Here is an 18,006-nt window from a genome sequence, read left to right on the forward strand (position 1 = left end):
ATTAGGAATCTCAAAGGACATAAGAAGCTCCTTTGATATTACAAAATGCTCTTGGACAATTGTTTGAGATGGATGAAATACATTTTATTCAAATGGTCATCTAGTGACCAGTATTTGGAGACATTCATCGATGGGGTAAAAGGCTTTTAAGAGTTCTACGGGCCAGCTCAAAGGTTGGGTAGAATTAGGACAGTGTTTTAAATTTCTGGCAGGCATCTCCCAGCCTGAGAGCTAACAGTTAAGTAGGGATGGAAGAGAAAACCATTGGGTTTGTATTTTAATGAGAATTTACCCAATTTGCACTTCTCAAATCAATACAAAAACCAAAATACAGCTTGCCTTTGAATTTTGTACTTCTGTGAATTTTGTAATGCAGTTCTCCAATCAATGCATGCATACAAACATGTGTCTTAGTGGAAAGAGCATGCAAAAATGCATAAATGAGTGAAAACAATGTACAAAAATGCATTCTCCTATGGAAAAACTGCTTGTCAGAATGCATACATTAGGCAAAAGGTGCATATATTTGGAGGAATGTTCACAAATGTGTGTACAAATTTTCACAAGAAAAAATGAATGTGAAAATGGGGTGAATTGAACTTAGGACTAGAAAAATGAGAAACTAATATAAAGCAAAATCAAGAGATTTGCTCATCCCTGCTTGAAATATTTGCTGGTTGGAAAGAGAGAAGATTTAGGGTACCTGTTGAAGTCTTATTAGGTGGACAGAGCCAGGTTCATATTCTCCCACTTTCCAGCCATTAAGCTTTGGCAATTCAGATAGTGTTCAATGATTTTTGGTGTTGGTGATGAGGAGACAGGACAGTTGTTGAAACCAGTGGAATGTGATGTGGGAATGTCAATTTTAATTGTTTTATAGAAACTAGTCAAAGTGAACTTTGTCACAAAGAGCATGTAAAGTAGAGACATAAGGATCTAAGGAAATAAAACTTTTCCATTTCATTTCAGTCATCGCTCAATATTCCATAGTTTTGATATCTACAATACAGAAATGTCATACTATAAGCGTGTGCTGATGGATTATAACAAGTGAGTCTGAGAGCCTAGAAAGCAATAATAATGGGCCTTAAAACCATCAGATTCCCTTTGGGAGGATGAGCTGTAAAACTATTTGGTTACATAACTTTGCAGCATTTACTTAAAGTCTGCTTGCTGTTTAGTCTCTTGTGTCAGTGTGTAATTGTATACCATCTATGAAAAATTTGCCTCATGCTACATCATACTTGGAATAAGGTTACATCTTCCTTTCTCTGATGATCTAATGCAGGACTGGTCTTCTGAAATGTTACCGTGAAATTGTTGTTGAAAAATGATTTGCCTGGGATATTTCAACAATACTTTTTATTGTCATTATTATTTCCCTTTTTTCTACAACTTCTTAAGGAGCATCTACACAGAATTCCAATGCCGTGGAGCCAGAAAAGCAGGTTGACAACACTGTGAAAATGGCAGGAGTTATAGCTGGCCTTCTGATGTTTGTAATTATCCTTCTGGGAGCAATGCTTACCATCAAGAGAAGGTAAGTTTCTAAGATCTCTAATTTGCTTTGTTTTGGGAATGGTTAATACCTTTTGTTTTAAATTTTCATACCTTGTTTGAGCATATTTTATGCTCATTTGGGGGAGCAGAGGCATAGATAGTTTAGGGCTGTTGTTTTTCTTAAATGGAGTTTTAGATACATGCCTGAAAAGCTAATCTGCCCTTCATGTGTTCACTGAATATGTGGGAATCACTTCTCTGTGGTTGTATCCCACTGGCTGTGATGCATGGTGTTAGTATTTCTCGTGTGCACAATTTGATGAGGGCAATGATTTGGGTCTTTCCCTTCTCCATTGACATCTTTCTTTCTGGCATGGTAAGTGTGTGAAGATGATAGAACATTTTGGATTTTCATTTTCCAATATGAATGTACAAACATATAAGCAAAACAAGAATACAATTGGAAGTCCTGAGTTCTAGACCCAATTCTATCACTCGGCATATCCACACTGCAGACTTATATTGGTGATGTAGTCTATTCCCTCTTCCCAGCAAATTCTGGGAATTGTACTGAAGGCAGCAAGGGGTGTGTGTGTGTGTGTGTGCATGTGCGTGTGCGTGCGTGTGTGCTTTCTACCAGAGTGTTCAACACTTCACCAAACTGCAATTCCCAGAATTCTTTGTTGAAGCTATTAATAAAACCAATATAAGTTTGTAGTTTAGATAGGGCCATCTTGTACTATCTGAGCAAGTCATTTCACTTAGCTATAAAAAGGAAACAGTGCCTCATGGAGGTGCCGAGGAACCTAATTAGCAAGCACTTCTACTCTCTCAGATGTTAAGTAGCATTTCTGTAAGCGTAGAAACAATGTTATTAAAGCTGAATTTCTTCTGTTTTCATACTGGAATAGTAAATTATGAGGACACGGTCTGCAAACTTTATTTTCTGATTGTGTAAGTGTTGTGTATTTAGAGAAGACAAAATATGCAAAAAAATGAATGTGTATGGTGTTTCCCATCTGACTTCAATATTACAAACTGTGAAATGTGTGGGATGCTTCAAAAAACTGCCTTTCTATTCTTTTTTGAAGGAGCGGTGCAGTAGACCCAAGGTGATTATTAACCTTCTAAGTGTGGCTTGACTGTGCATGCTCACTGACAGCCATTTCCTCTGGACCGTCCATTCAGATGGACAAAGTTATTAAAAACTTGCCTGGGGAAGAGAGGTTGTCTGAGGATTTGTTTCAACCCATATATGATCTCACCACTTTCTGAAGTCGTTGCTGGCATGTGTTGGGAACAAAGTTATCAAGCAGTTCCATCCAAATCCTTTTTTTGCATCTGTATATGCTTTCTTTGTGAACCACTGGCTCTCACACTCTGAACCAGCATGGCATGTCAGCTGAGTTTCCTTGCTCTCATTTTATGATCACCACACCTATCACGTACTGTGAAGTAGTGATTCCGTTGAGCTGGTATTTTAAAAGAATGGGGGGCGGGGTTGTCCTTGTTTAACACATGTCATTATTTTGACATTATACTCATATTTCCCAAAGCACAGTTTTAAAGGAAGCCCATAGTTTGCTACATCCCAGCAATGCGATGGTAACGTGAGTTTGCACATGCAAGTAGCTCAGTTTCCCATCTTTAGTCACACTGTTTGTAGTGTTGTTGTTTTAATTGTAGGAGTATGACTGCTTGATAATGATTGTAGCTACATTTGTGTTGTCACTGTGCCGTAAAAGCTGTCCTGGGACAAACAATATGGCAGGTGTAGCCAATGAGGTACCTCTCCCCCGAAATGTTGTCAGACTACAATTCCTACAACCCCTGAGAATTGACTGATGGGAGTTGTAGTTTAACAATGTCTGGAGGGCATCATGTTGGCTACTTATGTGTTATTGTCTCAGGAAAACCATTTCTACAACTTGTTCAATACACTTGTTCCCATTTTCTGTACGCTCATTTCTGAAGAGCTGCATCTTCAGAGTTGCAAAAGCAATCACTCCACTGAGAACCATGAATAAAAGAAATGCTGATGCACTAAAGTTGACCTCAGCTTCCATTTGCTTCAGTAAATGTTGAAGATGCTTAGAAACTCTTAAGATAATATCTGCAAATACGACTTTGTACATTAGGATTAGGACATTCTTCTGTATCCTGCATTCATTTTCTTGTATTCATGTTTAAAATTCAGCCTCGTGTGTTCTGAATCCCTTATACTCTTCTGCCTCTTTAGCAGCTTTTATAATCCATGAGAGGGAAAAATAATAATCCCCTTTATTGTGAAAAGGAAATTTAACAAGAGTCCTGTGTGCTTGTCAGGTTACCAGAGCTTTTGAAATCTGATAACATCTTCCTGTGCTCTTGTTTATTGTCTCAAATTTGTCTTCATTCATGTGAAGGAAAATAGCATTTCCCCCCTTTTGATAGGATTCTGGGAGTTTGTACTTTTCATATCTGGAATTTCTGAACCATAATAGAATGTAAAGAGGCTGGAACAAAATTACAAATAACAAAGAGATTATATTTTTCTGCTACTTCTGTTTTACATTTTTAGTACAAATTTGGCAAATATATTAAGCTAATAACAGTACAATGCTGGTTAATATTAATTCAAAAACTGGAGAGATCAATTAATTCCCTCTGATTTTAATAGTTTTAATGAGTGGCAAAGCATCACAAACCATGCTTTATCCAAATAACATTTCATATTGATTTGTTATAACTTACCTTTTTTGTTTTTTGTTTATTCTAGACTCCTAGAGGCATCATATGTGTGTTAAATTGCCTTCTGCTATAATCCTTAACAGCATTCACTATTACCATTGACAAATGTATGTAAAAGATCTGTACTAGGATATGGTTTTTAAATGGATGCAGGTTCCATTTATTTCAGTGGAATTTGTTTGCATGTGAGAATATTTATGATCAGTAGTAGGGTTAAACTGCAAGTTCAAGTGCAGAATTTAAAGTGGTTAATGGACTTGGTTTCAGTTTCTGCTGAGTTTTCCAATATATGGTCTCTTATGTCCACAGAAACTCCACTGAGAGTCTTGTTTTAAGAACTGCAAGCGCACATTGCTCATTGGAATTTTTTCCTGGACACGAACCCAAATGTGGATGTTCTCCATTCATTTATAAATATGGCTGCTGCCCACTGCTTCAATACAATGTACATTTAAATGTACATTCCCCTATAGCATATCCCATTCGTAAACACCTGCACAAGAGTTAACACATCTAGCTACTTCCCAACCCCTGATAAAAATTCAATCAGATAAAAACTGAATGGCGTAAAAGTGCGCATCTGCTGAACTTCTGCATTCACAATGGAAGTTTACCTTTCTCAATTACTGTATAGCATTCCTTGCGTTAGCATACAGCATATATTTGTCACCAACAGATCACTCTAACACAAGCTGTAAGGTGCTTAGTTACTAATATCAAGTTGTGATATGCTTATAACTACTGCGAATGAAGGCATTGTTGTTTGATTTACAGAGGTCAGTTAGAGTATCTGGTTACCAGATTTTACTACAGTGTGTTGCATAATAATTTCCGTAAACTAAAGTGGTCTCCTAGATGAAGACTTTGAAGCATCCTAGACATTTTTAAACATTGGACAGGACATGAAGTCCATTTGTTAATTCACCCTGTGCTTCTAAATTACCATGTACTGTTCCACATTTCTCAGTAATGATATTCATGCCTCCAAAGCTGATTTAGAAAGTTGATGAATGGCAGAGTTATAGCGCGTCCCATTATTTCCAGCTATATAGAAGATATAAATCCATTGTTGAGCTAGGTTATCAAGCAGAGTTAAAAACCCAGTGATTCCACAGCTAAACGAAGATTTGAAATCTGGCCACAAAGTCAGCCATCAGCATTCCAAATTGTTCTGCACTCACCCTCATTTTGAATGTTTGTCTCAACTGAAAATGGGGAAAGCTAACATTCTTTCACAACTACCAAATCAACATGATTTTCAGAATTCCAGAAATCTTCCTTTAACTTGTAAACCAAAGGCACTTAATTGATGCTGTGCAAAACCAGTCTCAGAAAATTCCGAAGCAAGCTTTAGAAAGTAAAGGCTGTTGTACCAGAAAGTCTGGTCCAGCCTAGACTTTTAAAGCAGACTGTACTCATACCATCTTATTGTTATACAAACAAATTTGTGAGAAGCCCTGTTCCATGCCCAATAAGCATGGAACGCCTTTGCCAGGTGGCACTGTGGCTCATAGATTGCCACAGTGCAAGGTTTTGCCCATTATCTTCTCTGTGTGATGGGCTCATGGGGAAAAGCTGTCCCACGAGCCCTTGCTGAAGTGGGGAGGGGAGCCATTTTGCTCTGAGAGCTTCCTGCCCACCCACCCTCAGGTTGGAGCCTTCACTGAGCAATTTTGGGTCATTGGTTGACAGGGACTGAAAGGAATTTTTTTGGCATTTGGTTGGGGTTTCTTCTCGCCTTTCCCTCAGTGAAATTATAGCTTTCCTTTGTTAGGCGGAAGAACATTGTTTGTATGAGGGTGGAAATGACATTGGTCAGGATCAGCATAGTATTGGGAGGGGCCATAAGGGGCCTGATGGGAGGATTGACCATGGCAGACCCAAGTGTGAGTTTGGTATCTGCCTGGTTGGAATCTCTAGCCTGGTCCCCCAGTGAGACCTTGCCTGCTTGGCTTGTACCATGACAAGGTTCAACACTGGCTGACTCCCGTCATACAGATTCAGAGCAATGCAAACCCAGCAGATCCATTCCATCAACATGGGGCTTTTGGAATGATGAACTCATCCTGACACCCAATGCCATGATAACCCTTGCCCTGCCTGTTAATAAATATTTAGCCTGATTTTATCCCATCACCGTTGTACAGTCTGCTTATTTTGCTGCTCTCATGGGTCACATAATACTCCTGCCTGAGCAACATCCACTATATATTTTGGAAGGTTAACTGTTTGCCTGTTCGCTGTACATTTGAATACCTCTTGAGATATCATAACCAGATTTTGCATGAAGATATCAAGGAGCAGGATTTAATTTATCTTTGGATACAGTTGGTTGCCATTTTGAATCAAGATTGTGAAACGAAGCCTTTGGAACTGTGCTGATTTTAGCCACTGATTTCAAAACTGCACTATTTTTTAATTATTATTATTTCTCAGAATCCCAAGCAACATTGGATATAGTATATTATAGACTTTAAGAAAACTATGGTAGGGCTTCTCAGCATGAATGAGCCAAAGTGCTTTAATCTAGTTCAGTTGGTTCCAGTCTGTACAATATAGATCAGTCTTTCCCATCCTAGCTCCTTTCAGATGTTTGGGACTACAGTATTTGGATTTGGGTTCAAATAAATGCATCTATGTGAATTAAAAGTCAGAAACATGTTCGAAAACAGAACAGGGAAGGGGAGAAAATAGCAAGTATTATTCTCTGTCCCACAGATTGCTGACCACAAGTGTACAGCCAGCATTGTCCTCTAAGGTCAAAGCCATATCTGAGTTTCTTCAACTTATTTGTATGAAAGCCTTTTTTCCAGGGGAATCTGTGTTCCCAGTGTTGTTGGACTAAAACTCCCACCATCCCTCCCCATTGCCCATGCTGGCTGAAGCTGGTGGGGGCCAGAGTCCAAAATTTCCAGAGGGCACAGACCAGGGACGGCTGTTAAAGATATTAAACTATACATAAGTATAGACTCAAAATAGGACCCTCTTCTGCACTAAACCAGTTGATGCCCTCAACAAATGAATATTAAATCTGTTCATCCGATCATTTTGATCTGTAGTTGCACAATAGGATCATAGAGTCAAACTGAGAGATGCATTTGCCGCATGTATCTTATTTTAAAGCTAATGCAGATTAAACTACAATGAGATGAGAAACTATCCAAAATATTGATGGACTGGAACAGTCTGTATAATAAATGGATTATTTCTTTTTTTAAACGGCAACTCCTAAATACATAATTTTAAAATAAAGATTAGTCCTTACATTATACAAAAAGAAAAAAAAGCAACCATATGTGTCTTAGCTACATTGTACTCAGACTTCCATAATAATCTCTTAGCCCACAGAGAATCTAGTATGAGATTCTCTTGCTTTTCAAGGCAATGAGGCAGAAAAGTAGTGAGTTAATTAGACAAACTTGAGGCACTACCTTCAGACATCAGAGTGACATCTGCTCATGGCCCAGGGCATGATAACTGATCAGTAATAGACACATCTGATTTTTCTGAATGTAGCATTTGCTATCCAAATGGGGGAAACAATGGCATTGTGGGATTGTATAAGGAGAAAATGTTTCAGGGTGAAAAAGACCACATTGCCAGAAGAAGTAAACATGACTGAAATTAGGGATGGGTGAACAGTCAAAGATTCTATCTAACTGACGTAAACTCACTCAGTTTGAAATACTTCTTGAGAGCTTACAATTACCTTCAAAAATTAAGATTCAGGTAGTGAATGTCAGGTAGTGTTGGTCTGGCGCAGTCAAAAAACATTAAAAAAGTGTCCAGTAGCACCTTAGAGACCAATTAAGTTTGTTCTGGGTATAAGCTTTCATGTGTATGCACACTTCTTCAGATACGAAAGCTTATACCCAGAGCAAACTTAGTTGGTCTCTAAGGTGCTACTGGACAATTTTATATATTTTTTTAAAAAATTAAGGTTGACCCTTGTTGAATATTAGTGCCTCAAATCTATTTGGCGGCACTATTTATCTCTTATCAACTATCTATCTTGCCTTTCCAAAGGAGCCAAACAAAACATTTAAATATGTAAACAATCCAAAACATTTGAAAACTATCAAATATCCTCATCACTAGTGATTGTAGGGTTGTTAGGAGCAGTGCATTTCAGCCATCAAATGCCTAGGTCAACAGGAATGTACAGTGGTACCTCTGGTTGTGGATGGGATCCGTTCCGGAGCTTCGGTCAGATCCCGAGGTTTCTGCAACCTGAGGACCCCTTCTGTGCATGTGTGTGCAGCACTACCCAGTAAAATACTTCCAGGTTTGCCCCTGCGCAACCCAAAGTTTACGTAACCAGAGGGTTACGCAACCGGAGGTACTACTGTATTTAGTTTCCTTTGAATGTTGATAATGAGGAATGCATCTGTACCTTACTAAGTTGGGAGATGCTACTGAGAAGGTCCTTTCATGAGTCGGCACCACGAACAGGGTCTCTCATACCAACACATGGGAGTGACTGGGACACCCCAATCAGATGGGCAGCGTACAAATAATAAAATTATTATTATTATTATTATTAACACATTGTCCTAGATGCTCATCTGGTCATTCCTAAGATATCTTCCACTGAAATGTTTGTTGACCAGAGCAAGCTGCCTTCACAGAACTCTCCAGGCCTGTCACCCATGAAGATCAGCAAAAGTCAGTATCGATTGGAATATCCTGCATATCTGGACTGCAGGCATCAGAAATGCTAAATTGTAATCCCCCTTATCCTTAAAGTAAGATTTAAATGGGCAAGGCCATGTGGCTTAACTCCTATACTTTTGAAGCCTGTGATGGTTATCCATTATGTGCAATCCCCAGAAGTCAGAAATTAAGTTTAGAATATGCATAGGCCACCCCTCTGAATAATACACTCTCAATGCAGTTTACATAACAATTTTAAAATTACAGCTTCATAATAATAGAATAAAAAATGCAATACAATTTCTTCTAAACACCCACAGCATGCATAAAACAGCAGTACTAAAAAGTAGATTTCCATCCCAGAATATCATATACTTTTTCAACAATGTAATCTGCTCAGAGAACCGCAGTACCAAAAAGAAAATATTCCTGCATAGGCCAGCTGAAACAAACAGGCCCCCATTGGGTGCTTAATAGAAAGACAAAGGTGCTTATGAAAGGGGAACATCAGCTTAAGAACTTAATTTCTTAACACACACATCTGTGCACCCAGTTCTGAACAAAAACTGTTTTTTGGAAACGCTTGCTAAATATTCATAGAATTCATAGAACTCATTTTAAGGGAAGATATGAATGTAGTTATGGATAATTTCCCTGATAAAATAGGAAGAAAAGGAAACACTTAAACCTTTGAATACATTATTTAAGAAAAGGCATGATGTATTTTTAGAGGTTATCTGTCAGCACATAGAAAATAATGATTATATGCTTTTTTCCAAGGCAAGAAACAGTTATTCCAAAATCAATACATCCTTCATTTCACATGCATTAGGTAATAACTTTATCAGTGATATCAGAGAGGTTAACCTATGTGAAATATTGGAGGGCACTGGCTCTTCCTTCAATAACTGAATGGAAAGATAAAATGTGTGAATATGCCTTTCATGTCAAAATTCACACTATATTAGGATGGAGGAAAGTAGTCAAGGATATAATAGCTTTGCTTGAAGCATCATTTAGTTTTATTTATATTGGCAACAATACTCAAACTACTAATTCTCTATGTGGAGATGATTCTGTACATCCAGCATACATGGAATTGAAGCTTTGCAAAGAAAAGGGTATAAAACTTAATTTTAACATACAGTGGTGCCCCGCAAGACGAATGCCTCGCAAGACGGAAAACTCGCTAGACGAAAGAGTTTTCCGTTTTGGAGGTGCTTCGCAAAACGAATCTCCTATGGGCTTGCTTCGAAAATGTCTTGCGAGTTCCTGTGGGTTTTTTCCCTTCCCCCCCTTTTTCTAAGCCACTAAGCCGCTTATCAGCTGATCCGATAAGCCGCTAAAAGCCGCTAATAGCGCTAATCCGCTAATCCGTCAATGGGCTTGCTTCGCAAGACGAAAAAACCGCTAGACGAAGAGAATCACAGAACGGATTCTTTTCGTCTTGCAAGGCACCACTGTACAATGAGCTGTTTAGCAAAAGGTGAATATACATCAGTGCTGTTCTGTGAACTCTTGCACAAGTAACAGAAGTCTGCTCATTGACAGTGTACCGCAATAATATACCAATGGTACATTACAGAATAAATATGTGGTAAGTTGCTATTTCCATATTGGTATTGTTATTTATTGTGTTTTCAACCAAGTATGCTGCTGTTAGCCTCCTTGAAACTTTGGTGGGAAGGCAAAATATAAATCCTGAAAATAAATAAATACTGTAAATAACATGAATGAATAAGAAGGAGGTAGGTTGTAGCTTATCAGCTCCAGTGGACTGAGAAAGCTTATGAGAAGCAACTTGTAGAAGTCTAATGCAAGAGCTTGCAGAAACATAACAATTTTTTGGATGGGGCGGGATCACTTTTCTCATACAACCCTCTCCTGCTAAGTTTGAAACACCCCTTCAGTGAGCAGAAGAGCGCTCTTCTAGAGGAACCGTTCTAGAGGACCCATTCTCCACACCAAAGCATGTTCTCCATGTACAATAGGGTAATTGCCAGGGCATTCCAGGACATCTTGTGCATCACTGGATAGCATCTGTAGTGGACTTGCTTGTAGTACTTATCATATAATGACTGAGACAGAGACACTAACATTTGTCCTGTCATCCTCAGCACCTGTTGACTGTAGAGGTGGTCCAAGGGAGTATGACATAGAACAGGAATAGAGGAAACCTGGTCCCCCAGATGTTATTGGACTCCAGCTCTAATCAGCCATAGCCACCATTGACCAATGGACAAGGATTGTGAGAGTGGTAGTCCAAAAACACTGGGGGGAGGGCACTAGTTTCCAACCCCCAGTGTAGAAACTCACTATCCACAGAACAAATAACAGCAATTCTACTTCTACAAGCCCTGCAACACTTATTTGGAAAGGGAGAGGAAGGAGCAGTTGGATCTTGCAAATGCCTAGCAACTCACAAGCAGAGGGGAGATTAAATGGCTTCTATCAGTGTGAATTCAGCATGGCAACTGAATTATACTTAAAATCTGAGACTTGAGAAAATGTACCCTCATCCCTGCCTGCAATCCACAAATCATTTATTCTGGATCAATCTTCCAAAATTCTTCTCATCTGAATTTCTCCTCATATTTTGGAGTCATAGAGTAGATGCTTCCAGAGTGGAATCTGTGCATTAGGGAATCTTCTGTGGTTCCATGGTTTGTTTGTTTTTTGTTTTGTTTTACAGAGCAATGGTCAGTGCATGTCGTCTTTCAATGCCTTCAGTTTATTGACATCTTTCCTCCATTTCGAATGTGCCTATCTGCATTAATAAAACACTGCAAAAAAAACCCAGTATCTAACCACGGGTATGATTGCACTGTGATAGTTTTTATGTGGTGTTTTAACAATGCATATGTGAACTTTTGTGCTCTGATAAAACACTGTAGTAAAGAATCTTGATGTGATTGTACATACAGTTACATGAGTAAGCTTTTTCCTTGGTAGTTTACCATTGTGCAGGACAACATATGTATATCAGTGAAACACCTGACAGAATGTCATTCTGATGCAGTCATGTACATGATCACATGAAGATCTCTTTGTTCCAGTATTGTATTGATGGGTACATGCTCACTGGTAACATAGAGATGAGTAAAGAGGCAAAAGAACTGTAATCTGTAGCAAACTGTGCATGCTTCAGTTCCAGAGTTAATTTCAGAAGTTTTCCTAGTTAAACTGGAATTCAAGAGAAATAGAATGCAGGGCAGACTAAATTAATGGAAGAGCTAAGGAAGAGAATGGGGAAAATCTTATCCCTAATCTTCTCAACAAGACCACATGACAACTCTTAATTTATACTAGAGCAACTGGTTTGTTAATTGCAGACAAAATAGTTCAGACTGTAATAGTCATCTTGCTGGTGACAGTGTTCAAGAACTGCCAACCTCCTCCATTTTTTTGGACACAGAACACTGTTGCAATCTTTTCAAGTAGTTCTGTGTTGAGCTGAATTTCCCTGTGTTTCATTGTACTGTTCTTGCTCTTGTCTGTTCTCCTATGATAGTGTGTCATTGTCATGTTTGTCAAGACAGGACAACTTCTACCATGATGCATTGCTACACAGGTCTATGTTGGGGCCAAACTCTCAGATGTCCAATGCAAAAGAACACCCCAAATTGCATTAACAGTACTTTGGAAGCTGAGAGGTAGTGTGTTGTATATTGTCAGTAGGGTAGTCTTAGAAACTATATACGTAGAAGTCGATTGCCCCTCATAGTGAATAATATTTGGGAGAAAAGAATGAGATTTCAAAATGAGACAATAATATTATGCACTCTGTTCCGGGACTATAATTGGCTGCATTCCTGCAGTTTGTATGCAGCACTGCCAGGGCTGGGCATGTCCAGCTCTGTTAAACAATTGACAATCACAACAGTTACCTGTTTCACAGAGAGGATGAGAAGATTAAATTGTGTCCCCCAAGCAGTTTATTGGCATGATCACTGATTTTCTAAGTGGGCTATGTGGGCTCCAGCAGACTGAGGAGTCTTGTGGGCTCCTTTTGTGCATCACCATAGCTGTTTTGGGGCTGGTGTATAATAATTGATAATATATCAGTATTCAAATTAGGCAATGCATCAGTGGAATACTATGCACAACTGTACAAGGTGTATATGCATGTGTGATCATGATGCATGAAAATCTACATGCAGGTTTAATTCTCATTTCTAAGAACAGGAGATTTCTCAAGAAGAACACAGCTTAAGTGTGTGTGTGTGTGTGTGTGTGTGTGTGTGTGTGTGTGTGTCTGTAGATAGTGGTCTGGGTATTTTTTTCAACTCCCTTTCAAGCCAATACACTTTTAAATGAATCATATTATTGTGAAATAATGAGATATCATTTATATACAGAATACATAATTATGCATTTTCATATCTGCAGGGTTTTTTAAAAAAACAGAAACAATTTCATATACTAGCAATATACATTTTGTAGAGCTGAGCCAAAAACTCTCCTACCTCATCCACATTGTTGGCACCCTACAAACAGGGGGTGCCTCTCTCAATTATTTTTTTTTGGGGGGGGGATATCCCTACACACAGAGACAGCATGTTTTCCTTATTCAGTCTGGTGCCACTGCTTTGGGGCATTATTTTATTCATATTTTTTTTTAAAAAAAAATCAAGACTCCAGACAGAGTGAGGGCAATGCTGTTTTGACTTCAGGTGCCATGTAGCCAAATATCATTGTGTACATTGCAATGAGATTTGACTATGTAGTAACATTAGAAGCCAAATCAGATTAAGGACAAAACATGCCAGTTCAGTTTGGAATCCTATGTGCAAATAATAGAAGTGGAAAATTGTGCTCTGCAGCAGCAGGAAGGGCAGTTCACTGCTGCTGTCAGGATCACAAATAAGCAACCAATAAGGTTAGCAGTGAGGGCTTTGTGAACTATTTTAGCCCCTGAAAGCCCCTCTTTTCAGAGCAAAAGTGTCTGCTAGTGATCTTTCAGTTCTATCCTAGTATTAAGTTAAAACCTCCTACTATTACAGTACTAAACGTGTGTTTTTTCTTCTTCACATTTTTCATTGCTAGACTTCCCACGGATAGACTTTAAACTGTTTTGCAGCAATGGGTAGTTTCGTGTTACTCCTTGGTGAGGAACTCAAAGCACAGTGAAGTGACTTGCCCAGGGCCGTGCAATGCATTAGTGGCAGTTATAGTTGTAGAACCCAGGAATTCCTGTTCGCGGAGATTAGCTATCAGACCTTGGAGCAATGCTCAGAAATCTATAAAAGATAAAGCCAAACTGGGTGAAGCACTGCAATACTGTGTGCATTTCAAGCTTAACATAATGGATATAAAGTCTAATCATGCTTTTTTCCCTTCTTCCCCACTTTTGGACATTTTCTTCATCTGACTGCATATTTAGAAGAAATGCATATTCCTACTCCTATTACTTGTAAGTACCTAGCTGAATATGACTTTTCTTGAGCATGTTCATTACAGTTGCAGGGTTTTGTTTTGCTTTTTAATTTTTACAAATTCCTTTTTATTTTACCAGTCACATTTTCTTTTCTTTTTCTCTTTGTTCGTTTTGGTTTTTGTAGCACACTACATTTTTAAAGCACATCATCTATCCAATATCCACACAACCACCTTTTTGTATTCAGGAAGCTATTAAAAAAAAAAGTCACGGGGACTCAATATGGCTACTTCCATATTGAGAGCCAGTGTGGTATACTAGTTAAGAGCGGTGGACACGTAATCTGGTGAACCGGGTTTGCTTCCCCGCTCCTCCACATGCAGCTGCTGGGTGACCTTGGGCCAGTCATACTTCTCTGAAGTCTCTCGGCCCCACTCACCTCACAGAGTGTTTGTTGTGGGGGAGGAAGGGAAAGGAGATTGTTAGCTGCTTTGAGACTACTTAAGGGGAGTGAAAGGCGGGATATCAAGTCTAAACACCTCTTCTTCTTCTTCTTCTTCCTTTTGCAGTTAAAACCCATGCCTTTATATCTCACTCACCCCTTGCAGTCTTGCTGATAATCATTTCTTTCTGGTGTAGACTAATAGGAAAATAGCAGGCTAAGCACCAAGTTACTGTAAACTATCCTTCACTTTGAAAAATACTGTTTCCAAAAGCAGGTGGTGAGCATCTAGGGTACTCACTGTCTTTGCTGCAACTGCTCAAGAATCGTGAACCTTTCTCTTTTCTAGCTGATGGGAAAGGAGGGTTGAGCAGCAATGGCTGGTGTCCGTTAGGACTGGTAGGGTGGAAGGGTGGGAGGCCAACAGTAGGTGGAGCTATAACCAGTGGCAGGCAGAGCCCTGTCTCACATTATTCTTTCTGCTGAGTTCTACAAGGAACCAAGTGCCAATCTAGATGTGATGTGGGACATCCATGATTAGGTTATCCTGCACTGTAATCTGCCGTGTCATTTAGGGTGGCAGGGAATGCAGCCCCCCTCCCCCAACACAGCTTTCTTTCTGAAGGGACTCTTTCTTGTCAACTTCATTGCCCAGATAAACTCTAATATTACATTGTATTGCGCTAATATATGACTATGGATACTGTGAATATAGTTTCTAATTTTTATTGTTTACTTTCTTGTTATTTGTTCCTGGAAAATCATTAATGAACAGAGAGGTTTTTTTAAAAAAAAAAAATCCATGGTGGTGGAAGTTTCAGATAAGAACCACACTACTTATGAAACTGCAGGTCCCTAATACCCAGATGTATAGGGTGACTAGTTATTCAGTGGATTGGAAAGCACATATAGTGTATCCTCCTGGGCACGCTTGTATTCGAGGAATTTGTTTAAATAGTGGAGCAGACATGGTAATGAGGAGGAGGAAATAGTAAAGGTAAAGGTAAAGGGACCCCTGACCATTAGGTCCAGTCATGGCGGACTCTGGGGTTGCGGCGCTCATCTCGCTTTATTGGCCAAGGGAGCCGGCGTTTGTCCGCAGACAGCTTCCGGGTGATGTGGCCAGCATGACTAAGCCGCTTCTGGTGAACCAGAGCAGCGCACGGAAACACCGTTTACCTTCCCGCCGGAGCGGCACCTATTGATCTACTTGCAGTTTGACGTGCTTTCGAACTGCTAGGTTGGCAGGAGCAGGGACCAAGCAACGGGAGCTCACCCCATCGCGGGGATTCGAACCGCCGACCATTTGATTGGCAAGTCCTAGGCTCTGCGGTTTAACCCACAGCGCCACCCGCGTCCCTGAGGAAATAGTAGAGAATTGCAAAACTTTGATAAATCCTTTCTGTCTTGCTCTCAGATAGCAAAACCCTTCTATCGAATAGCACCACCCTTCTGCCTTGCTTTCAAATGTTTCTGGGGGTGCTTGGCAAATGATCAGTGAGTGCACAGTAAAAAGATGCCCCCTCAGGTGTTCAGGGGCACTTTGAGATGGAAATGAGTTGAAATGAAATCAAAGGCAGGTGGCTCTTTCATGGGGGAAGAAACCTTTCAAGAAACCAGAGGACAGATTTCAGCACAGCACTAGATAAATTAATGAGGGGTGGAAGAACCACATAGCACATTTCCTGCCTCATCACTTGTTGAGGTGCCACACAAGTCATATTGGGATCTACAATTTGTGAGTGAAGTGTAGCTACAATGTTCTGTGAACCGCCCTGAGACCTCTGGGTATAGGGCGGTATATAAATTCAATAAATAAATACAATAAAATAAAATAAAATAAAATGTGTTATGCAGAATACACTCCTGAAAGCTGTTTAAAAAACATTTGTCTCAGGAGCTTTTAATAAAGGTGTGTACACACTCCCATTTACTCCACATCTAATGCACTGTTACCACTGTTTTGTGAAGCCATGCGCACACAATATTTGCTACATCCTACATTGTTCCTGTTGTTGTTTTTTAGAAATACTGTGTTTTGATGTAGTCCCCCACCATCAGCTTACAACCTATTAGAAAATATAAGCTATAAGGAGCATCCATGCCCTCCTCTCTGCCCACTGGTGTGACAATATAGGATATATCCAGCCATGCTGATGTGTACAATGAGGTGCAAATGTGATTTGAAATGCAGCCAGGGTGTGTGTATGTGACCTTGCTGCATTTTAAGCTGGTAATGTGTACACAGCTTAAATTTGTTTTAAAGGGTTAATTTGTTTCACAGGGAATTCCCGTGTGCAATCACTTCTTACTGAAATAATAATCTTCCAGACATAAGGTCTGCTTTACATGTTAATTGAAGCACATGGTTCCTGTGACCTTTGTAATTGCTCCCATGCTGCTCTGGGAATGTATAATCTTACACTCGTATTGTTCAGCTGCACTTGCATGTTTACATAACATGCCACTGAATCCCTGGGGTGGTGTGAGTTACTGGTGTATGACATAAACACTTATGACAAGTACAACCAAACAGTATGGACTTGAAGGTTCGCTATACTCCTTGGAGTGTAATTGGAGCAGCCACAAGTATGGCAGCAACCACAGCATGCCAGGCAGTCTGCAAAAATCATTCAAAGGTATAAATGCTGGTGGGCAGCTCTGAGTTCAAGTTCAGATATAAATTTCAGGGGCTCATAAACATTGCATACGGAATAGACAGGGACTTTACAAAACTCTAAAATTCTTCTACGGCTCAGATTAAAATCTGAGCCATAGAAGAATTCACAACTCCTCTGAATTGACCATCCAAAACACACTTTTTTTTTCTTTCTTTCCTTACTTCTTGGCAGATAATGGCAGCAGATAGAGGCAGCGGGGGGGATTAGGTTGATAGAGCTGCATACAATTCTTAATGACTATTACTGTTATACCAATATTGTTGTTGGAGTGTAATATAGGCTACAGCCTCTTTTTTTGTTGCATTTGGCTATCTTTATGAGTTTGAGGAATCTGTGGCACTACATCTTGTCCCATCTAAAATATTTGGAGACTTCAACAACTCCAGTATGAATTCCCAGCCACCATTTCACCGCACACTTAACATCTACTATAGAAAACTGGTATTGTGCAGGGAATACTTTTCATTCTCACTTCAATCACGTACATAAGGCAATAGATGGAGTAGTTCCTAAAGAATAATTTTGGGGAAAATTATACCTGCGGTTTTGGAAAATGGCACCATTTACATGCTGAATCTATTTCTTGTTTTCTTGAGATACATGAAGCTAAATAAAACATCGAT

At 39.4% G+C, this 18,006-nt stretch overlaps 1 protein-coding gene across 17 annotated transcripts in view; it reads left to right on the forward strand.

Annotated features, from left to right (window-relative positions):
- Positions 1-18,006, forward strand: part of PTPRT (protein tyrosine phosphatase receptor type T) — a 614,745-nt gene that overhangs the window by 513,624 nt on the left and 83,115 nt on the right. For 6 of the 17 annotated variants that reach the window (XM_081195978.1, XM_081195992.1, XM_081195980.1 and 3 more), the window contains 3 exons: positions 1,405-1,540; positions 2,592-2,612; positions 14,267-14,296. In XM_081195978.1, the coding sequence (XP_081052104.1) occupies positions 1,405-1,540; positions 2,592-2,612; positions 14,267-14,296 (187 nt within the window). The remainder of the gene's footprint in view (positions 1-1,404; positions 1,541-2,591; positions 2,613-14,266; positions 14,297-18,006) is intronic. The other 11 variants (XM_081195989.1, XM_081195981.1, XM_081195983.1 and 8 more) reach the window with 5 other exon arrangements.

The sequence above is a fragment of the Podarcis bocagei genome (assembly GCF_964188305.1).
Source record: "Podarcis bocagei genome assembly, chromosome: 5".
NCBI lineage: Eukaryota > Metazoa > Chordata > Lepidosauria > Squamata > Lacertidae > Podarcis > Podarcis bocagei.